The sequence below is a fragment of the Struthio camelus genome, chromosome 6, assembly GCF_040807025.1.
Source record: "Struthio camelus isolate bStrCam1 chromosome 6, bStrCam1.hap1, whole genome shotgun sequence".
Classification (NCBI taxonomy): domain Eukaryota; kingdom Metazoa; phylum Chordata; class Aves; order Struthioniformes; family Struthionidae; genus Struthio; species Struthio camelus.
This window is the reverse complement of record NC_090947.1, coordinates 41,474,009-41,489,745: the sequence shown is the minus strand read 5'-3', so window position 1 is coordinate 41,489,745 and position 15,737 is coordinate 41,474,009. Positions and strand designations below refer to the sequence as shown.

Below are 15,737 nucleotides of genomic sequence, written 5' to 3'. Positions count from 1 at the left end.
TTCTAAAACACCCTTTCAAAGAAGTCGTGGTGGCAAGTAAAATTAATAGAATTCAAGGCAAAGCTTATAAATTTACGAAAGGGGATATATAACATGGTATCTTGTGACAGGAGGGACTGGACTAGATCACCCAGGACATCCCCTGTCCTTTCTTTCCACAATTTTTTGGTCCTTGTCACCATATTAGAAATGCTATTGCACACATTTACTTGAATATAAAAACCGCAATGCCAGAAATCAATGAGGTTGTTTTATTCATGCAGTATGACCAGTTTATGTTCAACTAATGTAAAACATGTGGGACTTGGACGAAGTTTGCTTCAGTACACAGAGTCAGATTATTCAGGCTCAGGAAGAGAGAGCACAGAGTGCTCAGGAAGGGGAAACTGGTCTCTCCACGCCTGTGTCAGGGATTAGGGCTGTGGACATAGTCTCTTTGCAAAATGGAGCTGCAGTCCTTTTATCCTTCATGCACAGAGAAGCACGGTTATTCAGCTTGGATGAGCACAGGTCACCAAGCACGTGTCTGAGCTCTAGGTGAGGGAGACAGCGGTGAGACAAGGTGAGAGCTCAGTGCTTTGAAAGCTTTTTTAACGGTAGTGAGCCTCTTCAGGTAAAGAGTAAAATGGCTACAGCTAAACATTTACAAAGTTAGGAATATGATGCAGTAGCTTTTTGCATTTGATGCACTTCTCTACAGCAAAACAAACAAGGGTTGCTAAAATTCCCAAACAGTCAGTAACTTGGATGGTCTAACATATAGGACTTGACTAGGGGCCCTGCCCTTGACGCAGGTGACGCAGTGCAACTCATTTCCAGTGTTCCCAGCCTCATCCCAGTCTTACTTAAAGATATGATCGTTTCAGAAGAGAAAAAAACGGTAGTATCTGATTTAACGACTTTTGAAGTTGATATAAATAATATAAAAAATTATTTTTTGAGCAGACCTCCCAAAGAAAGAAAACAACCATGCAATTAAAAGTTGAGGAAGAGAAAACAAGGGGCTGAATGTTATTTCCATAAATTTACAACAAGTAATGAGTTCAGTATTTTTTGAATCTGGATTTTTGTTTGTTTTCATATTTTGTGGAATATATGTGAATAACTTTCAAGTCTTCAAGCTTACCTCCTGTCTGAGTTAATTTAGAAAACGCCTTTTCAACCTTTTGCACATAATGTGAATACTCATCATTTACATTAAATTACTCAGACAAAAGACAAATGAGTTATCTCGTTCCATATTCTAGCAGGAGCACCAGATAGACTGCTATGCCAAAAGAAAACTCCTCTGAGTGGTTGAATACTGCTGGCGACGTGTGCACTTTTAACTTCAAAACCTACATATAACTCTGCCTTATGCTTTGGAACACGAGCTAATTATCTGTAGAGAACAAGGGAGACTTGGCATTGCTGTATCACCCTTGCTAAGAGTTATACAAATGATTCACATATTTTAATTTAGATACACGCTTGGATACCTTCTTGAATCTTTATTCAGATCTGACCTTATGGGGTATCTCCAGGAAGAATATTGTACCAGAGATTTTCCTTTTCACTTTTATCAATAATATTTCATAATTCTAAATTTAAAAAGTAAATTGTTTCAAAATTGAATTCTACTTCCCACTGCACTCAGCCTCCTGTTATATTCACAACCTTTTATTTTTTGGCCTGTGATCTTCTAATGCTTCTTGTGCAACGCAGGACAAAATTAACCAGTATTCATAACCAGTGCATAGGTTATGAAAACCAACATGCCAAAATTGTTTATTTCCAATGAGAAGCAGTAATGACATTCATATGTATACTTGTTATTTCAAATAATAAATACTAGTAAATTTTTTCTATTTTAAATACAGCAAGTTTAGCATGTGATATTTCATAAAGGAGAGAGACACACCTATTATCTTTAAAGTAATGCAAGAATATCTAGCCAAAGATCTGAAATGCATTTGCTACACTCTGTTTGTATATCCACTCTACCTTATTGAATTATCTTTACCTCAAGTAAATCAGTAGAATAAGCATAACTGGACAAAGGACTACCCATGAGCTCATTTTTAAAGAGAATAATTCAATGAATTAGAGAATCCTTTTCACTTCTTACCTTACGTGAAAGTTCTGGTAGGAATCTCCTATATTTATGTTCACATAAATGTAAAACTTTGAATGACCTTTACTGCCATTAACTTCATCTTATGTTTCTAGTTAAATGACTTTTATTTGTTAAAACACAATTGATTTTCAAACAATTTTCAGTAGTCTTCAACAGCTTTTTGTTTTGGCTTACAAGGCAAAGTCAGAGTTGCCCTGCTAGGACAGAGGAAAGAGGTCTCTTAAAAGGTGCTTAAAATACACAGAAAAACAAAAAGCAGAGTAAAGGGAGATCTTGCAGCCTGGCCAATAGCGAGGTCTGACACGAGGGTCAGGCTCCTGCTCGGGCTGAGGTCTCCTCCAGGGGACCGTGCTCTGCCGGCAGACAAGGGGAGCACAGAAGTGAGCCGCTGCTTCCAGGTACTTGATTGACAGGTGATATTAGCCACACATTAAGTCGTAATAGTTTATTCAGCAAATTTGACTGCATACCCAAAGGGTCTGATTTCAGTGTGTTTCTTCCCAAATAAGTTTTTTTTTTTCCCCTTGACTTTATCAGAAGTTGGTCTTCTAGTAAGTCATAAAAGGCTACAGTTGAAATGTGAAATGGCAGATAGAAACTTTACCTTGTCCCCTGTCTCCCTTGTGCTACTGAATGTGGCTTTTCCCAAGGTGCGAGCCAATATAGGAACAGATTTTCTGTCTTTATGCAGCAGGGAGCAACCCTAAGACTGCCTGGCCCTCGTGGGGGGCGCTCAGATGGGAAGAGCCCCAGAGATGGCCCTCTGCACGCGGAGACCGCGTTGCATGGGGTGACGTTTAGTGCTTCTGCCAGCCTCCCAGATAGCCATGCTGGAATAAGCCTGCTGCACAGGCAAATAATTATTACATATCATAATCTTTTCTTGAAATAAAATCAGCCCAGTCAACACTTCCAGACATTTCGACCAACTGCACGTGGAGTTTGCATGGGTGCACTAACCCTCTGTTTGGCCAGCCATGGTTAAAATTGAGATTAAATGTTAAAAAAGATGCAATAGAAGGCTGTTTTAGCTTTAAAATTAATGTTCCAGCTGACAAACCGTACAGGGACTTAACCTACTTTAGAACATATTTAATGGCGTAATTTAGTCTCTAAAAAGAAAAGCACAATAACTAATGATGGACAAATTTAGAGGTCGAATCTAGTTCAGATAAACATTCAAAAGTTCAGATGTTTAACCAAACCTTATCTTGTCCCTGAAAAGCCTCAAGTGAAGAGCTCTATCAAACATAAGGAAAGTACGGAAGATTGTGGAAACTTTTCCTCACAGAAAGAAAACTATTATCAGGAAACAGCACCTTATAGCAACACGCACGTGTTAAGCAGTTAAGCATCAAAGCAAAAGCAAAACATTTTCAGCAAACTGCTTCATGGAAGTAGCAATACTTGGATGAAATCCAATACAGAGAAAAGAAAATAATATTAAGGGGAAAGATAATACAAATGCAATTAGACTATCAACCAATAAAACTTAATCTGTGCTTGAGAGCTGAAACCTTCCAAGGTTAGAATGAATAAGGAAATTGGAGATCAGAGGACTCCGTCTTTTGAAGTCTTGCTGTCCAGATTCTGGGGACCATTATCTGCCTGAGTATTTTAAAGACATTATGAATATTCTGTCCCAGAATAGGAAAGCTTTATTATTATGAATGACCTGTAACATGAGCAGGGAGAGCTGCAGATGAATTCCAAGTAGGCAATGGTTTGAAAAAGGTAGACTCTGCTCTCTAAATTAGTTTTCTGGACTAACAGCCACAAATAAAAAATGTATTTTCAAAGAATACTTTCACTTGTGGGTCATTAATAACGGAAAATATGACTCTACCGGAGTCCTCTCCATCCTTGCATTCACCAGTCCCAAATGATTTTTTTAAAAAAGCATATCACATCAGAAGAGCCCACTGCTACGTCTGCCTGGCACTGTTTCTCATGCAGAACACAATATCTGATATAATACCCCAGAGGAAAGCAAAATTCAGACAAATGATGCAGCAAACCAATTGTGCTTCTGGATCCCTTCATCTTCTTTCCCTTTCCCCATGTACCCATCTCGACTCCTTTCTGCTTAAACCCGTCCCTCACCTTTTCTTCTGTTTCCCTCCCCCCAAGCCACTTTAGAAACCTCATTTACATTTCTAAGCACTGAACCCCAAATCTGAACTACCAGATGCCCGAAATCTGATATCTATCAAAAGCCCTCTTTTTTTAATAGAGGCTATCTATTTTTCAGTTCAGACATATCTAATGTGTAATTTCTATTGCAACAATAAATCAAATATCACACTATTTGTAATTGTGTCTTAATGTCAGGACTGCCCTGGATCCATCAAAATCATGATCTTCAGATATTACTGTATAAACACTCAGATATTACAATATTTTAATTATATCTCTATTAATTTTTTGTGCTATGCATTGATTTTCACTTAGATAGATGTCAACCGAAATACCTTTTCATGAAGAAAAGAATGTAGGAGCTTTACAGCATCCTATAATTCTCATCTTTAATATTAGATAGAGAGAAAAGATGTATAAAAATACATATATTTTCACACAAGTTTATATATAAAGTCTATTTTTGAAGGAACAAAGCTCCTAAAGTTATTGGAAGCAAGACTCCTTCCTCAAGGAGTCAAAGATTTTGATTTATGTCTACAGCCCGCATAGAAGAGGGACAAAGAGTAACCTTGAGATCATCATCTGCACTAAATTTTTAGCTGACTTTCTGGGCTCTTCCCAAGACCAAGCCCAGATGCAGTTCAGGAGCCGATTTATTCCACAGAGTAAATTTACTCCCAAAAGCACCTTCAAGCATGGTCTTACACGTCCACATATCAGACACTGTCAGCACAATGTTCTGAAAACACCAGGCTGGTGGGACGCATATGGCCATCAACTTATGTCAGAGACCTTCAAATGAAAACACACACACGTCAGGGTCACCAGGCACCATGGGGTGACCAGAAAAGACCAAAGGAAAAGCTCAATATGATCAGGACACAGTCAGTCTGTCCTGGAAGGAGCTAGCACGGAGCAACGTGGACCCAAGCCATTTGTCACTGAACCTTCAGTGCTGTCTTTTTTATTGGCCTAGCACACAAAGTTAAAGCTTACCTTGCTCTGATTTATTCAAATTTGTCTACGCCAAAGCCTATTGAAGGGCAACTGATCAAAGCTGTACCTGGCTCCTCTCCTTCCTAACCTGCGGACATCTGGCTACCTTCTCCCTAGGCTCTGAGTTCTTGGACTGAACTATAAGTTTCTGTAGCAGAGGTGATTATAAAACATACAATCAATATAAGATCTATGAAGCTTCATACACACACACAAAAACATACTTTCTCTAGCACGGCTTCATACCTGTATGCTTTTTAAACTATTTCTGCGCTCTGGACAAGGTGTCAAAAAGTCCATGATGTCTAATAGGCCTATTTCCTTTCCAAGGATTTTCCAAGTGCATAGTTTATCTGCACTTGAGAATTTTAAACTCTTCTAATTCTCGTCTCTTTTAAATGTGTTGTCTAAGATGAGCTGTTCAGCTCTGTGTGAGTGTAACTTTTCCACAAAAATTGAATACCTTAAAAATTAACTCCACAAACTGTCATTTCACACAGAAACACATTTTCTATGCCACAAAAAGGCAGGCCTACCCTTTGGTTTTTGCCGACAGTGCATTGGTTGCAAAAAGTTAAAGGAGGACGTAGGTGTTCTAGTAGCTTAATTTTTACCTCTAAATCACGGCGAAGCGGCCACAAAACAGGCAAATGCAACACCCAGGATGGCTCGGGAGAGCCATTCCCACGCCGAAATGTGAAATCCATTTCACACGGCTCTGGGAGGACCTTGCTCACGGGCAAGAAATATGAATTGAAACCGGGGTAGATTCAAAAAAGGGCTATTAAGATGATCAGGAAACCGAGCAGCACCCGATCTTTGGCCGGAAGACCACAAATCTTGCCCAGCTTAACCCAGCGACACAACATAGGAGGAGGCCTGGACTGCTGTCGGTAACTCTGTTCGGGGAGGCAAACCTGCGATGGAAAAGAACCGCTGAAAACAAAGGGCGAGCTAAATGCTGACACAAGAACACATTTGTTACATCTAAATTGACCACAAGGCAATTTAGGCTGAAAATTAGAAGAATGTTTTCAGTGCGAGAACAGTGAAGTTCTGGAACATTCTTGCGGCATGAGCAGAGGGGCAAAAGCATTATTACTGAATTTCATTAATTATGAAAGAAATCAAATGAGGTAGTTGTTTTCAATAACCGGGGAATTGACTCAATGCTACAAAAAGTCTGTCTGAGGAAGATAATGCTACGTTACACTTTTCAATAGCTGTAATGCATGTGGATCCCTCCTGGGTGAATCCTGGGCACACTTAAGACAATGGCCAATGGAATTAATTAAACGGAGCCAAATACCCTTCCTGGTGAGGGGAACTGCTCGTATGTCACAGCCTGCGCTTAACAATCAGGATTTAAAGCCAGCTAGTTGGAACCTTTTCCTTCATTGAGAAAGAGTACAGTATTTAACCCTTCGGTGGTATCCAGCTTTTGGTTTTCAGGGCTCCAATTGCCGTGGCTCATGGATGGGGACAGCAGGCGCCGCGGCACGCCGCGCGTACGGCATCGCGAAGGTGGCTCGCGCAGGCCGCGCAGCGCGACACCTCTCACCGACTTCCCCGGCGCAGCCACGGAGGAACCTGTTGTTAACGAAGAAGCTCCTTTATCCCTCCCCGTAACGGCATATCCGTCCACCGACGCAGCGAACGGGCTCCTCTATCAAAACATAACCTCAAACAGCTATGGATGTCGCTCTGGTAGAGTGAAAAGCTGTACTGGCTACTATGGAGTTCACCTGTCAAAGAAAGTAGGTTTAGCAAAAAAATATTTCACACCAGGGGAAGTTTTTAAGTGCTCCATCCGCACGCGCTTCTTTAACATGCTTGTCCTCAAACTGTTTATCTGGCACGTCAGCAGGCAGCTGGTGGAACGAATAGGAGAACCTAGGAAGCACATTCATTTTTAAAGCGTTAATACACCCAGTCCAAGAGACAGTAATGTGCTTCCATCCGTTAAGCTCCTCTTTAAATATTTGGGATTGGAGGTCATAATTTAAATGAAATACATCCTCCAACCTGCAAAGTATAAACATTCAAATGATTTCTCCATCGGGAAAAAGGTGAGTCTGGCCAGTAAGTAATCCTATCTGGAGTCTGATTTACAGTATCTCTAATTCGGTTTAATTTAGACTTGTATAACCTAAAAACCTGCTTATTTCTGTCACATTCCTCCCAAAGTACCAGGAGGATTGCATCTGGATTAGTTATAAATAGCAGTGAAACCTCAGAATATAGCGTAGTTTGAGAATCATTTTTCTGGCTACAAACTTGCAATCAGGGTAGTCATTTCAATAATTACCATGAGAGGTTTCAGAATTACGGCGCACAGAAGCGACAGAGAGCTATGCTGACTGTTCCCTTTCCAAAGAGCAAAGCTCAACAAGTCACTGCCATTTGTTCTAATTCTGACCTCTCTCCAAAGACAGTAGTTTAAAATATTTCTCATTGCAATGCAAATGCCTATATCTATTTAGCTGTTAGCAGTTTAAGAATGAGGCTATGTTCTTTCCCTGGGCGATACAGAAGAAGAAAATGACAAAAATGGAGATATGTTGATGGCACAAGTGATGGCGGGTCAAACAGATGTAACTGCCTCTGTGTATTGTCTATTGCTATAAACAATAAAAATCGCAGCAATTTGCAAAATATGCACCGAACATTATTTTGTAAAGAATTAAGAGACTGCCCCAATGAGGTGCAAGCCATGTATGAGAGTGGGGCTTAACAGCGACAGGGGTCAGAGTAAATATCTTTTCCTCGATTCATAGAAACCAATCTCCCTTTTATAATATGGAACTTGTAGAAGTGTTTGCCTACAATGGTAAGTAAAATGCTGATATGCTGCCCATGATGGCTTTGCAATTGCTTCTTCTGAAGCAGTTATTTGGGTGAAACAATCTCCACACATTTTTTCGAAATGTGGCTTTCTTAAATACTCTGACAATATGTGTAGTTCAGTAGGAAAAAAAAGTTAGATTAATCACGACTACCCAGTATCTTTTTGCCCCCATATCAAATTTATCTTGAGTGTGCATGTAGGAGTTTATTTTGTTAAGAAAAAAATATGGTGTCTCTCTTCTTGGGAACAAAGAAGAAATATGGATTTGTAACCCCCTTCCTTTTTTTTTTTTTTTAATTTAAGTCTTTCAATAGTGTTTTGAACAAACCTAAAGAGATTTTAAGACAGACATTTTGTATTATAACATTCCCATGGGTCATATGTATGATCGTCTTTACTAAAGCTCCTTTCAGTCCCAGTTGAATAAATATGCATTTTATTTCACTAATCTTGAAACAACAGGAATAAAGTTTACCCAGGTCTTTTATACCTCAGAGAACAAAACAAATACTACAAATCTTTAGAGAGAAAGGATATACAAAAGGGCTTGAGGTGAATGTTTCAAAGCAAATACTCTTTAAATGATGTGCAAATTATTTCAGCACTTGAACATGATTTATGAAAGGGGATTAGTCCACTGAAACAAGAACCCGTTTAAACTGTTGGGTTTCAAAGTCAAAGATGAGAAGTGTTTGCTGGAAAAGGCAGCAGAAGCCAGATAGTAATCTGTAGTGAGGATTTCTGATTGATTTTCTTTAACTAACTCAATCTTACATTAGCTATCTCTGTCATTCATACTTAACTGTAGTGGGCAGTATAAAAAGTCTTCTTTAATGCTATAATTCTCCATAAAAATGAAGTGTGCAATAGTGATAATTAAGTAATAATGAGGTAATTAATAAATGAGTGACTAGCTCACTATTTACTGGCGTGCCCCATAAATGAGCACAAGGAATATGAAACAATTAAAGATTATCCAAGCTCAAACAGATAACTTCTACAGAGAGTTGTGTGTCAGTGAGCAGACCAATGAGTCACAGGTCACATCTATAATAATATATTATATTATATTGTAATATTCCCACATACTCTTCAAGTAATGGGCAAGAGCTACTCTTAAGTACTAGAAAAATGATCACTTTTATGTAATTGTAAAGATTAATAAGTGAGCTAACTTCTCATGGTTCTATAATGACCCTGCTGTTCTGGTAGGTAAAGGAAAATGTAATGATCCTGTTCAGATATGATTAATATCTAACTTTTTCCTGACTAAAAATCTGGACTTGGTTCAATAAAAATGAATTAAGTGAACATGCACTGATTTCCCTGCCAAACGTTTATATGGAAGTTGGTTATGCCCAATTTAAAAATATGCTTTTTCAACCCAAATAGTAAACTCTAGAAGGATTTTGGAAAGTAAAGTAAAAATGAAATAAAGAAGTGAAGAAACATTATATTATAATTGATGTGATACAGTAACAAAGTATAAAATGGAAATAGGATATTCAAATTCAAGGAAATCTTTTTTTTTCTTTTGGATCAGTTCTGATTTTAAGTGCAATATAATCACATATTATCAGCAGAGGTGACACAATTTGCTTCTGAATTTGTCATGTTTTGTTCCCAAAATGCCAACATCATTACTTCTTAGCTGCTGAAATCAGTATTTCCCTAAGCTTTAAGCAAACAGCATACCCATAGGAAATGTTACAGTAAAACATTATAGTAAAATTTACTCAGAAAATAAGTTTAGTTGCCAAAGTCCAAATGAATGCTCCTACACTCCACAAACAGCATGCTGCATTTTCTTTTTGTGTTTTCTTTCAGTATCTGAAGCTGGCTACAGTACTGTTGACGTTATTAAAAAAACCACCACAAACATATAAGATGTGCAGTGACAAAATTAACATTGCAGGAGGAAGCTGAATATTTGCATGTAGCTTTAATTTTGCTTTCTGTTTTAATTGTTGCCATTGCTAATGTTGCACTAATAGACATTATTGCTTCATATTTCTTGGTCTTATTAAAAGCCATCCAACTGACCTATATGCAACGCTAACATTGTAATCGAATAATATTAACTAAATAGTATCCATTTGGCTTTGAACTAAAATAAATGGGCTGGGAAGCGGAAAGAATTCATACTTCATTGAAGCTAACAAAGAAATCGAGTGACTTCCCACTTTTGCTACTCTAATTAGGTTCCTTATCACAGAAGTAACCCTACGTGGGTAACAGACCGCATTAAAGGACAGCTTGGGAGAGGAAGTGTTATTCAGCGTGACTAAGGACTGCAGAATCTGGCCCTCAGGAAGTTGCAGGGAGTTAGTAAAAAGTCTCACTAAATCACAGGATATGGTCTCTCAACCCATCATACTCTTAATTTGTTAAAAAAGAAAGAAAGAAAATCACATATGCTCCTTTCTGAGCATTGTCTATAATTAAGGTGGCCTTTTTCTAGGAACGCTAAATGACACTTTAAATAAATTTCTGGCTTTTTTCCCTCCTGTTATTATACAGCTGAAGCCGTGTAAATATATGTGTTTCGCCCCTGGTAACCAATCTCTTCGTTCCACAGGCAAACAATAGCCTCAGCAACACAATGCGTAGGCACAGAAATAGCAGCATAACTTTGATATGTGTGGGGACAAACTTTAAACTCTCAACGAAAGCCTCAGAAGAAGCTTTAGTCAAGTAAGGAGTAAATGCAGTAGGAAGCCAGAAAGGGTTAAGGCTTCACTGACTTCTCCAGTTCTTAGCTCACGTCTACTGAGAGACTGAGATTTTTTTTTCCCCCTCACATTGTTCAGTCTTAATTATCTAACAAACTGCATTCAAAGATGATTTGGGGGGTTTTAGCAATCATCTAGCAATATTGACATGGTATATTTCATGTTTCAAAATTCAATCTTTTGAAGTAAATATGAGAGAAAGAAATAAGCAACTCTGGGCAGTTTTAAAGTGTATATATTCCTTGTTCAAATACAAGGGATGGAATACCTAACTTAAATGTTATCTCTTAAGAAACCAAAGCAGATTTCAGAGCACAGATGCCTTTGTAGTAAATTTCTGTGGTGCAAATCAAACTTATGACCTAAAGGTTCTTTCTTTCTTTTTTTTTTTTCATTATTAAAAAAGAAGCTGCGAGACACATGCTGACAAACACCTACACCGCAGCCGTTCCCTCGGGAAGCTTGGGAGCCCTGTAGCAGCACAGAGCTACACCACGCTGCCGTTTAGGACTAAAAGGGCCCACGACTCCCAGTTGAAACTGCAAGAGGAATTTAGGTAAGCAAAATATCATTATTGGAGTTGGACTGCGGCCAGGGTGCCCGGGATAACACCCCGATCCTAATGAAGAGTGGAAAGGAATCCCAAGCCTGCTGTTTAATATGCATGACATGTCGGGTTTACTGTCAACTTTTCCTTCCACCCCCTCTTTTGTCCGCTTTTTCCACCTGTTGCAACTTGTCCTTATTCAGAGCAAGACCCCGCCGGGGCACGAATTGTCTGACTTACACGTCCCATTGTGTCTAGAACAATAAAGCCCTGATCCCCGTCTACAGTTATTAAGATACTAAAGTAATAACGAATAACATAACACTATGCAATCCATTAGGACTTTCCTTTTTTACTTATATTTTTTAAATCCTTATGCTCCGGTTGTGGCTCCCAAGCCTCGAATTTAAACACAGAGGAGACCGTACAGGATCCATAGCATGGCTGCATGACTAACCACTGGATTTCGCGTAAAATGTTCTTGCAGATAAGAGAAAAATATGCGAGTGGAAACAATAAAAATAATGCAATTCAATCTTATCAATTCAGCCGGTTCCAGCTTTTATATGGCAAAACAAGGAGATCAAATTGCATTTATCTAATATCACAGATTTTTTAAATGTCTAAAATATTTAATTATTTTGCTTTGGCAACCTAAGGCTGAGGAACAGATTACTGTTCCCACTGCATAAGGAAATAACTGACAACAATTAGTATTTATTCTTGTTGCTTTTGTAATAAAAATAGAATTCCATCACTTTCAAGGAAACCTAAAATATTAATAAGAACGTGATGAACTGAGTAAATGTGACGCCATAAGGGAATGATGGAGAACAGGTTGGAAATATAGTGCTTTTGGAATGTATTGCATTACCAAGCTTGTGATTGTGCATTTTGACAAGAGCAGCCCTCAGATTGATACAGTAGCCAAAGGGCACTCTTCCTACTGCAAAGCCGTTTGTTCCCATTCGGAAAAGGGGGAGTAGAAGGGGAATTGATCCCCTCTGACAATCGATAGCTCCTCGAGCACGGTCTCTTCCACCAGAGGTCACTGCGGAGTGAGCACATGACCAGAGAAGGACCAAAACGCCCACCACAAAGCCACCACAAAGCCACCACGGGCAGAAAAAGCAAGCCTGAGCTGAACGGAAAGCCCAGAGGTGGTTTTACTGACTGCAGACATTACTATCCTGATGGTCCCTATAGTCTGCATACACAATAAAGTCTTGTTTTTTTGGAGAGCTGAATGATTTATGGGAACCCAAGCGACGTAGAGAGACTTTCCCTGTGCACCATGAGCAGCAATAGCACATCTACTTTCAGTCTAACCCAGGCACACGGTTCCCATTTGGCCTAAAATTAACCTGGCAGACCACTTACCAACAGGCACAATTGCAACCGGTACTAAGTCAAGTTTTGGGGGGCAACCTTAGGAAAAGGACTACAGTCTGAATGATAATAAAATTCTTTAGAAATTATGAAATCTATCTGGCTGGGACAACAGTTCTTCATGTCAAAAAGAGTGGTTTTGCAAGCCGGGTTTGTTGCACCAAACATGTACATCCTCTAACGCAGGAGTCTACTAGCGTGAAAAAAAAAAGCTCTTTCCGACTAAGCATTAGCTGCACAAATTAAATCGGTGAAACAGTTGGCACCATAAAAAAAAGAGTAAACTTTTCCCACATATTCAAAAGGAGGATCACAGATATTTTAGATACTACTGATGTTTCCCAAGGCCACCCTTGGCTATTTTTTAGCTTAAGAAAACTTCAAGCAAAACCTAAGCTGAATCCAAACAAGATAAGAGGTCACTGAAAAGCTGTATGACTAAGAAGATGGACACTCTGTGCACTCTGTAAATCAAGTCTGGCAGTTTGAGCCCAATTTCCAAAGAAATCAGTGTCTAAAACTCAAAAAGCATCACTGAGAATTACCATTTGTCCTTGTAATCTAAGTAGAGGCAATTAGGATTAAGCATCAAAACTAAATTCCTGCACCTCGGTCTCTAGAGGCAGTCTCCCCAGTTTTAAATTAAAGAGTAAATTACTGTAACACTTTGGAGAGAATATACCTGTCCTCTGTGTCCTCATGCTGCTAAAAACCCAATAGTATCTAGTCCAAAATTCTGGAATATTTTTGCAGTCCTTAAAATGTACAGAAGGAACACACAGATGAATCTGAACTGTCTGAATATTTCATTAAAGATTATCAGGGGGTGGCGATGGCCTGCTAACATGCAGTCGCCTTTCTTCTGTGTTAAACTGAACGAGATTTAAGCCATCTTTCAAAAATCTCCTTTGTTTGGATTTGACATTGGCAGCAGTCAATCGTGTAAGAGCACTATAACATTATAAAATGCTTAAACTTCGCAATAACTTTATAAAAACGCTTGCAGATATTGCACATATCTTCTCTGCGCTCTGCAGTCAAACTGGACAATGAAACGACCACCTGTTAACTGCTAACAATGTGTCATTACCAGTTCTCATGCCTTTTTAAAGCAATTTTGGCTCTAGCTGCCGATAATTCTGGCTACGATACTTGTGTGAACATTAAGGGCACAGAAAGCCAAAGGCAGAAAACTGACAATACAGTTTGTGCTTAGACTACTAATAAGAAAGTGAATAATATGATTTTTCTAATTCCACATAATTACTTGATCTCAAGGGGCCAAAAAAAGTTCTGAATACATATTTTAGAAGCAATCCGATCTACAGTATTTAAGTATAAGCTTCGATTCAGTGAGATTTCACAGCAGATATTTTCACATTTTTTAATAGTTTCAATAGCCTTTAACAAAGCAGAGGTTATTCACAATTCTCTAAGGTTTGAAAAGAAAAGTAGACTAAGTCTATGAAACTGCTCATGTTCGCTTCTTTCTGTTTTGTCTGATAAATTATCAATTAAAGATATTTGAGAAGTCAAAAACAATAAGTAAATAATAAATAAAAAATCCCCCGGCAATGAGACAGCTAACAGGCATTTTGCTAGTAACTACAATAGGAACAGAATCAGGTCCTTAAACTTACCATTCACTTAGTTTTATTTTTCTTGCTCTGGGAAACACAGTGTAACACCCCGTACGAGGCTATTGGGGCAGTTTTTCACAAGCTACATCCAAGCTACTTTATATTTTGTTATAGAAAGAAAATCTTTAACAAAAAAAAAAACTCTCCAAGGTAAGAGGGAAACACAAAAATAAAAAGCTTTGGTTTGCAAAAATTTTCTATTTAATGAATCTCTGTATCTGTGTGTGTGTGCGCGTGCGCGTGTGTACACATGTGTGCATACATTTGTGAATATGTGGATAATTATCATTAAAAATAATTACGTTAGGTCTTTTGGACGCAACTATTTCTTTAGCATCTAAGGCTTTGATCCTGCACTAAAATCTGTGCAGGCAAATTCCGACACAGCACTCCACTACCTAGAAGTACACCAGCATGCGGGTCTAAAGCTGTCACGGCATTTATATTAGAAGCAGTATGTGAATCTCCTGCTGAACAAAGAAGAAAAACAAAGATGCAAGAGAGAGTGTGAAAATTAAAAAATGCTGAGCGAGTGACTCAGGGTCACCACTAGCTCCTGCGTCTTGTGCCCACAATATCCTGAACATCTCAGCACAAACCCAGAGAGCAAGGTCTCGGTGGACTAGAACACAACACTGTTTAGTTTTAGATCACTTTCTTTTCTAATCTCACTAACAAAAATCAACTTTGATCCCTGGAATTTAACTTCCATAATTTTATAGGTTGTTTGTTCCAGAGGATATGCTAGATCATTAAGTAATTCACTGTATAAATATATAACAGAAAGAATTACTCAAGCAATTTGAGGCATTTTACTAAAATGGAAACAAAGCAACTGCAATAGAACATTAGCATAGGACTCATGTTGCTTATTTTTAAAAATAAATGGCTTGAATAAAAGTCTTTGCTCCTAAACAAATTTATTTTGTTTAGGAGAGAATGTCACCCTTTAAAAGTCTGGAGCTAGTAACTGTCTTTACTTAAATGCAAGTTATGTATATCAGCACAGAAAACATTCAGCTTTAAAATTCTCAGTGATCTTCCTTGCATTCTGTGTGTAATAAAAATTATCTTGCCTATAGCATCGCAAATTTATTTAAAAAAAAAAACAAGAAAAAATCAGGAAAAGGAAAACCTTACTTAAAGATTTTCTGTGTTCAGCCTTTGGTTCTTTGGATTCAGTATCTAAGCTATTCAGTAATTCGATGCTGGAGGATCTTCTGAGTTTGAACTCCAAATTTCTCGATGTACAACTCTGTTCTTTGGGCTGGAAAGAGAACATATATACGCATATATGTTTGCACAAAAATATTCTATATAAGAATGAAAT

The 15,737-nt window shown here is 38.4% G+C and overlaps 1 protein-coding gene across 7 annotated transcripts in view; it reads right to left on the bottom strand.

Annotated features, from left to right (window-relative positions):
- ARHGAP15 (Rho GTPase activating protein 15) overlaps nucleotides 1-15,737 on the bottom strand; it is a 351,974-nt gene that overhangs the window by 149,107 nt on the left and 187,130 nt on the right. For all 7 annotated transcript variants that reach the window (XM_068949292.1, XM_009677349.2, XM_068949295.1 and 4 more), the window contains one exon: nucleotides 15,548-15,674. In XM_068949292.1, coding sequence (XP_068805393.1) covers nucleotides 15,548-15,674 — 127 coding nt within the window. The remainder of the gene's footprint in view (nucleotides 1-15,547; nucleotides 15,675-15,737) is intronic.